The following is an 8,916-nucleotide window of genomic DNA, read 5'->3' as shown; positions in this document are numbered from 1 at the left end:
AATCGAGTCCCGCATCGGGCTCCCTGCTCAGCAGGGAGTCTGCCTCTCCCCCTGACCCTCCCCCCTTTCATGCTCTCTCTCTCTCTCAAATAAATAAATAAAATCTTTTTTTTTTTTTTTTTAAGATTTTATTTATTTATTCAGAAGAGACAGAGAGAGAGATGAGAGGGAGAAGCAGGCTCGCCGCTGAGCAGGGAGCCCGATGTGGGACTCGATCCCAGGACCCTGGGATCATGACCTGAGCCGAAGGCAGACGCTCAACCATCTGAGCCACCCAGGCACCAATATAAATAAAATCTTAAAAAAAAAAAAAAACTAAAAATTTTGAAAAGGATCTACCTGAACAGACTTTATTAAAACTGATGCAATTTTCTAGCTATATAGTCATTTACAGTAATTTCTAATTACACATATTTCACCATTAATTGTGGTTTTTCTAAAATCTACCTTTTTATATCCAGCAAGCATTCCCCATATTTAGATATTATCTTTCCTTTTTTTCCTTGAATGTGGAAGAAGTGCCATAGAATCATAACGTGTTCTGGGCCTGAGAGATTATTTATTTCCTTGTCATTTTACGGATAAGTAAATAAAGGTTAACTGACATGCCCGAGGTGTATGATTTAGAGTTTGTTTCTTCTATGGAACTTGACAGATTTCCAGGACGTTATCTAAAACAAAATTTCTTGTAAACGTAGCTTTTTTTCCGCTGGGTTTATTTTCATTTGAAAAATATGTTCTTTGTGAAACAATCAAGCACCAAAATGTTTGTTTTGCTGAAAGGTGGCCACTGGACTCTAAACTGTGCCCAACATAGGTGAGGTGCTCACTAACAGTGAAAGAGTAGACTGTCGTGGGATGAGTAACCCCAGTGGATGCATCCAGAACATGGTAGGGCCACCAATGCTTGGTTCTCCTTAACTGGCATGGGGAGGATTCCTTCTAAACTAGAACTGATTCTAGTATGACAGGGATCTACAGTGAGCACTTTCTGAGGGTAAAGGAATATAAGTAAAAAATAGTCTTTGGAACTGGATAATACAAAAACTCTATCAAAGATTATAAAAATTAACAATGTCAACAATATCATTTTTATGTAGACTTCATTTTTTAATTCCCTAGTATATTTACATAACAAAATGAAGTGTATTACTTCTATAAAAATTTTCAGAATCTCTATCACTTAATGAATTGTATACATGAACAGGAGTCCATCCTACAACTTAATTGCAAAAGACTGATACTGCTGTCATTGTTCCACAAATAAGTAAATGACATGATAAGCAACATATCTAACTTTATGTTGCACGGAAAGCCTGCATCAGAATCATCTAATAGCTCATGAGAAATTTGAGGGCCCAATTCCAGACCTGAAAGGCAAACTCTCATAGGACAGGGAACATGAAGCTGCATTTGAATAAGCTACCCAAATGATGTTTGTCCATACTCAAATGTGAATAAGATTACTGGACTCATGTAGAATTACATAGCTGATTACTTTTAGTAAAATAATTAAAACACATCTCAAATGCTTATTTTCCTGAATGGGGTGCCAGATAAAAATCTAAAACTGATAAATGAAGAAGTTGCTGTGTATGGATATTATTTAGCATGCGGGACAAATGAAAGGCATCAAAAAAAAAAAAAAAAGAAGGTTGCTGTAGAGAATGGGACTGTGTTGAACAATCTTATTTGTGTTTTTATTCCCCACTCTGTGAACATAATGCTTTGATAAAATATAAAAAAGAAAAAAGCGAAAGACAAAAAAGACAAAGAAACAAACCCAAAACAACTGAAACAACAACAAAAAAATGTACACAAAGGAAACAGAACCTTCAAGAGCTGGTTATAGCTTACATCTCAAGTAATACTATCTAAGATGAGGAAGGCACGAGGCTATTCATCCTTGAAGTGGATAGTTTGAGTCTGTACAGTGGCATGTTTAAACATGCCTCAGTTTTTTGTTTTTTTTTAAAGAAAACAAGACACAGTAACAAACTCATGTTCTCAAATCCCAGAAATGGACTTCCTCTTTGTATGCTCACCTGCGGGTAAAAGAAGCTGTAGGAATGAAAGACAAAGTCTTCCCGGCCAGTCATATCCAAAAATTTAATCAGGCAAGAAAGGTTTCAAAATCAGTAATAAAAAGCTAACTTTTATCAAGTACTCACTATGTGTGTAGAAAGGAACACAACACAAGAAGGTGGCTTAGTAAAAAGCAGAAAAGTAAGAAACACAAGCCACCAATGGAACTTCCCAATGCAGGGCAAGGACAGGTTAACATAAAAGAAGGTATTTAGTCAGGGTCTGCACAGAGACTTCTCTGACTTCAGTTTCTTAAAAAGCAGATTTGTAATCATTATCTGTTAAGGTGCCCCCCGCCCCCTCCCAATGTAACTGCAAAAGGGACCCAAGTACTATTAGATTTTTTTTTTTAATTCCTAAGAAAATGAAGTATAGCTATGACTTTTATTTACTTGAACAAAGACTCATCCATGTAATAGTGGCTTTAACAGCTGAGATCCCACACACTGGTTTGCCCTGATTGTTTTCAGTTGGGTCACTAGTACCCTATTACGAATTTCAATTGAAGTACGCAAACTTGCAAACTTTTAATGTTTACTTTCTGATATATAAACATATCAGAGTCAAGGTTATTGTTATTCCTTTAATGACACTATTCTAACTGACTTGCATTCCAGTGTTCTTTCTTGAGTACAAGAGAAAGAAGTAGAGTTATAAAGACCTATCCTGCTGGGAATTTTTGCATAACCCTGTTTATACCCCTGGGAACATTCTGGGAAGAGGTAAAAGGTAAAGTGAACATCATCTATTCTGTGAATCACTGTAGAGAAAACAATGAAAAGAACCAATGTAACCAAATGGAAACAAACTAGTTGGAAAAATTATAACATATTACTGTAATGAAAAAAAAAATGAGGTAGTAGATTTCAAAAGAGGAGTGCTATAACTACATTTAAAGTATGTGATTTATAATGTAAGATTATTAATAAACACATAATTTACAAAAATTCAGTTTATATATAAATTTGTGTCTACTTTGGAAAGATAAGGCTAATTTATGTTCTAAATACTCTTTAAATTCTCTTTTCTGAAAAGACAGCTTTCTACTTCCTCTGGACTAAAGAATATCTTAAAGTAATTCTGCTTTTTTCAGCAGAGTGTCTGAGTTCTGAAAAGATTTGTTTCTAAGAAATAAACAATTTGTTAGAGCCAAGTAAGCTTTTCTCTTAGCCTCCCCACTCACTTCCTAGGATGGACCTTTAGGGAGTTTTTTGTTTGTTTTCATTTGCCTTCAGTGACCATAGGTGCTTCAAAAGTCAGCACCCTTCAAAGGTTAGCAGCAAGCTATAAGTCTTTAGAGTCTAGATTTCCAGTTGACATATTTTGTAAGTAAAAGTAAAGAATGGGAAGATTTTTAGAGAATCCCCAAGTGTTACAGTTTAATCTCATTTCTCACAATTTTGAACGCTCTGTTCTCTCTTCTTCCACATAGATTTATACCTCACGAAGGTCAAATGTATGCTCTATAAACCAGGGTTGAACAGACTTTGGCTGTTCATTTTCCTAACCTACATTTACCAAAGGACTAAAGCAATAAAGAGAGGCATTTTATTTGATTGAGGTATGCAAGGAAACCTGATTATTTATGTTTGAAAAAACAGCCCCATAAAGTCTATAGACGGGCCACACAGAGGGGGCAGGGTTTCTTTCTATTCCTAGCGATAGGATCCCTCTGATCCACTAAGCATTCCCAGAGAAGAATCAAATATTTGTAAAAGGCATTTAGCAGACAATCTAACCTTTCAGTTCCAATATTTTATAACCTCCTTCATCCAGAAATCCTTAGAATTTAATCCATATACCCTATTTCTCTTTTTGAATCATTTCCCTTTGTTCTGTTCTCATTGAACATTGAAATTAGCTGCTCACCATCTTCAAACAATAGTCCTTTATGTCAGTGGAAACGTGAAATAAAGCACACCTCCATTTTCTTTTTATTAGACTATTTCAGATTTATTTTTACCTTTGTTTAGAGGTTTCCTTTAAAATTCTGTGTTTTATTCACAAGTCCCGGAGCCATATTTGTTAAATTGTAAATATTCACTATTGAAGAAAAATAAAACCTCAGCATTCTGAAAGTGTTTGGCTAAACATTCATGGTTTTAGCATGTTTTTCCAGAATGAGACTACATCTAGTGTGTTAAGGCATGATCATATATTTCCCTACCTTAAGAAGGGAATTAGGACTTTGAAAACACTTAGGAGGAAAAGAGCATGAAGAAGCTGACCACATTTATGTGATCACAATTTTACTTACTGTACTTCTATAACATGCTAGGCAGGACATGCTCGTAATCCTCCAGAGGTTTACAGTCTTATTGAAGAAATACATGTATCTAAAATGTTACAGTAAGTACAAGACACAAGATACTGTAGAGTCTAACTCTGCAGGTAAGGGTGGCAAGAAAAAGTCAAGAAAGACTTCCATGTGGTGAAGTCTAAGCTAGGTCTGGAGTAGGAGCTCTACCAACACCACAAAGCAAAAGTAAAAGTTTATAAAGCAAAACGAACAACATGTGCAAAGGCGGAGAGACATAAAACAGCTCCATCTGTTTAGAGAATTGAAAAATTAGAAGGGCGCAAGCTCAGGGGACAGGGAGGAACCAGGTGCTGGGATGGCATGAGTTAAAACTGAAACAGCAAGTCAAGGCCCAGATGGTAGAGTGATGTTCTGTAGGACTTTGTTCTGAAGAAAGTTTAAGGAGAAAATTAACAAGGTCAGACAGCAATGCATTAATGCCACTGCAGAGAACGGACTGGGAGGAGGGAAACCTGAAAAGAACACCAACCAAAAGGCTTACTCACAGGATCAGTCAAGGCAGAATGTGGATGTGAACTCAGTCAAATAGAGGTTAAGTAGAGACCATAAAATTAAGATATTTTTGAAAGGTAGAATCAACAACTTGGTAAGCAGGTGGAGGTCTATGGTAAAGAACCGGGAAGAATTGCAGATAAAGATTTTCAGCTTAGATGGTGATGCCATCAACTTGGAAAGGCAAGGGAAGTACAAAAGAGACGTTGATTGGGAAAAATAATAATAATAATTCCCACATTGGCCTGGCTGAGCGGGAACTGTCCATGGAGCATCACGTGTAATGGTGTTTTATGCTGATGCTCAGCTAAGGGCTGAGGGTTGAGTCCCGAGCTGTTTCGTTTTTTCTCACTTGGCACAAGGATCACATGGTGGATCAGGGGAAGATGCCCAGTAGACAGGGGCAGGGGGACACCCAGGCCAGAGATAACAGCGTAGGAGACATCACTGTACAGAAGGGTGCTGGCCACTACAGCAACCAATAGCCACGTGTGTCTCTTTAAATTTAAAGTCATAGAAATTAAATAAAACAACAAATTCATTTCTTCAGTCCCATTAACCACAGTTCATATGCTCAGTGAGCAACGTGGTTAGTGACTACTCTACCAAATAGTCAGAAACAGATTATTTCTATCATCACAGATAGTTCTACGGGACTGTGCAGGGATGGCCCACGTTAGACGAGAGCAAAGCCTTGGGGACAGAACCCTGGGGAAAGACGAGGGAAGGAAGATGAGTGGAGGGAGAAGAAGTAATCAAAGTAGTTAAAAGAGAAAGGAAAAACCATCCCAATGTGGACCAAGAGAAGAAAGAGTTTAAAAGGAGATAAAAGAGTCAAGAATATGAAAAACTGAAAAGAGGTCAAATAAGAAAAGGAACAAAAATTTCTTTCTGGTAGTGATTTTACCCTGGCATTTGATAGAGTATTGAAATCATTACCAGTTTCTTCAGATGTAAAATGACTCAATGAGAATAATTCTCCCACTCAGATGACAGGTTTAGCTTTTAGAAAGAACTCCAGTGTCCCACAGAAAGAGAAATTCTGGAAATGTGACCATTCCCTTCCCACATTTTAAAGAAGAAAGGAAGGCCTTGCCTAGCCATCATCCTTGGCTGTCATCTTTCTGGAAATTTCTAAAGGTATCTAATTAAGGTCTATATCATTGCTGAATAGGCTTCTTGAAATTGCCTAATAACAATATTCAGACATCAAACAGCACATAAAATTCTCTTCTTAGATCAAAAATCAAGCTGACAGAACAGCAGTTACCAGGGCTTGGACAGTGAGGAGTTATTTTTTGGTAAGTACAGAGTTGAGAATGAGATGATAAGAAGGTTCTGGAGGTGGGCAGTGTTGATGTTTACACAACAATGTGAGTCCCACTGAGCTGCACACTTAAAAAATGGTTAAAACGGTAAATTTTCTGTCATGTATATTTTACCACAATTGAACAAAAAAATTTTTAATGAAGCTGAACTAAAACACAGGAGGAAATCTGGATGTAACTTCTTACAACCAACCCTTGACACCTGGGAAATTTAAAATACCAAACAGAAAAGTGGAAAACATTGCTCACAGACATCTGCTCCTCGAAGTCACATAGGTATTGGTATTAGACGTGTGAGATTATGTGTGAGAATATGAGTTTGATAAGCTGTAAGGCAGTAAGCATGTCTAGTTGCTGTTGATACTGCCCCTGTGAAACCGTCAATGGTCCGGAAAAATGAAACAAGTTAGAGCTCTACATGGTAACTAACAGAATGAAAATGTATTAGGTCACTTTCATCATCAAGATGGCATTTATACCCCTTTCTTTACTATTTACACGTCAGGTCAACAGCGGCAGTTCGTTGGTAGAATGGCAGAGCATAAATATGAGGAGGAAAGCCGGAGACAGCCATGTTTATACAGACATAACGCTCACTCAAGGATTCCTGGGAGGCGACTGTCCCATGAATCACAACTCACGCATTCTCTGACAGGCCCTGGAGCAAGGCTCAGGGAAAGAAACACTGAAGGGAGCCTAGGAGAAGCCATGGGCTACTTCCATTTGTGTCACTGTAACCAGGAGGCAGAAAATGAAGCTAAAAATTACATCAAAGCAGGTGAAAGTTGGTGAATATAAAATAATACAAGCCAACAAATTTTTGTAAGTTATTCAATACATAGTCTCACATGGCTCTTCACTACTGACTTTCTCCCATCAGTATTCAGACTTTTTCTCATGAACATACCAAAAAGCTGGAAGTAAACACTTGCACCTTCATGGATCACACCCTATTTCTTCTCCAAAGGTATTAACCAAATACAGAGAATAGGACCATCTTTTAATCAAAACAGTTTTCCTTAGCTACTGTTTGCAGCTCCGCTCAGATCATACAAGGATTCTGCTGATGTCACAACTTCACAAACAGAATCACCTCATGACTATACGCTAAAAAGGTACCAACATAACATGAGAACAGACACTGGAGGTAGAAACCAACCAAAGAGAAAGAATGAAAGAAGGAAACCAGAAAGACAGAAAAATTCAAGAGATGAGTCATACTATACTTACAACTTTCAGCCTGATAGTCTGGCACAAACTGCTCATCATTGTCAGGTACCTGAGCTGAAGGGGAAAAAAAAAAAAAAAAAATTAAAAAAAAATTGAGAGAGAAACTGCCAAGGCATAAGGAATGTCAAAGTAAGATCTTTGTCGGCTCAGATCAAACCTATGATTATTTGCCAATGAGCTCCTATTTAAAATGGTATTGACAACAATACTTGGGAGGGAAAATAGAAGCAACCATCGATGTCAATGAGAAAACGTAACTGTCAGAAATATAATTGTGGCAGTTGTGGTCCTTTGGAATATCACGTGCCAGACGGAAATAAAAGAGACATACAAAATAGAAGAAGCTACAGGACTTCTATTAGCTGCGGGGCTTCTGTGCCAGAATGGAGTAAGAAGTATTTCAATGTACCCATTGCTAGTGCTGCAGCAGCCCAGCTATATTAACTACAGCATCCTTTCAAATGATGTGCACGTACACACATCTCTCTGCTTTGACGGAAATGCCTGTTTTGGGTATATTCAGTCCATTGCAAATGAGACTACCATAAGGAAAAGTGCTTGACCTAAATTTGGCCGAAATATGCTACAAAGTATTTTTTTAGTGAAAGCATATCCACTGATTTTGGTCACAGAGAAGAAAATAATATGTTGTAGTGATTATGTCATAATAATAAAATTATAAAAATAATAAAAATAAATCCCATCTTTTCAGGCAAAATAGTTTCCTGGCAACTATACGACATTCGTGAAAAGAATATCACTATTTAATCAATCCTCATGTCAAATAACTTCCCTATTTTTAGTAAAGGAAAAAAAAAATACTGAAGAGCAAGGACTTAATGCATTCGGCAGCAATCAAAACACAAGTACACTTTTTCACTTCTAAAATATTTTCATCATGGTTGATTTTAGACATCAAAATAACCTATTCCAAATTGACAAGATATTACTAAAACAAGCTTTCACGTGCACACGCAAACGTACACAAACACACATAAACGACATAAAATAGAAGTTAGTTCCTTTTAATTTGGTAAAAATAGAGGAGCTATCCTATTTTACTTTAGCTACGATCCGATTCCTAGTATTACTTTACTAGTAATATCTAATATTGAAATATTTTATCCAGTCAAGTCGTATTAAAATAGATGTCAATTAATTTTTTAAAAAGAGCCTACTGTGAATGGGGAATGTTTATGAACATAATCATTCTCTGTGGAAAAAGTTTCAGGTTGCTAGTTGAATGAGTTAAAAAAAAATCCCTATAAAAAGAAATTCTATATTTAAAAATTTATACAAAAAAGAAATGCAACATAGATAAGATTATTCTTTTGTATCAGCTTATTTAATCACATTTTTAAAAGCAGAAATACTTGGCTAAATAAAACTCATGTCATGTTGGGCGCCTGGGTGGCTCAGTCGTTAAGCGTCTGCCTTCGGCTCAGGTCATGATCCCAGGGT

General features: G+C 36.8%; 1 protein-coding gene across 5 annotated transcripts in view; it reads right to left on the bottom strand.

Annotated features, from left to right (window-relative positions):
• Positions 1-8,916, bottom strand: part of ETV1 (ETS variant transcription factor 1) — a 97,121-nt gene that overhangs the window by 76,934 nt on the left and 11,271 nt on the right. For all 5 annotated transcript variants that reach the window (XM_081800466.1, XM_081800467.1, XM_081800470.1 and 2 more), the window contains one exon: positions 7,456-7,509. In XM_081800466.1, coding sequence (XP_081656592.1) covers positions 7,456-7,509 — 54 coding nt within the window. The remainder of the gene's footprint in view (positions 1-7,455; positions 7,510-8,916) is intronic.

Source organism: Leptonychotes weddellii, chromosome 12 (genome assembly GCF_054177405.1).
Source record: "Leptonychotes weddellii isolate Sample4059 chromosome 12, ASM5417740v2, whole genome shotgun sequence".
NCBI lineage: Eukaryota > Metazoa > Chordata > Mammalia > Carnivora > Phocidae > Leptonychotes > Leptonychotes weddellii.
The sequence above is the reverse complement of the archived record's forward strand: the minus strand, read 5'-3'. Positions and strand labels throughout refer to the sequence as shown.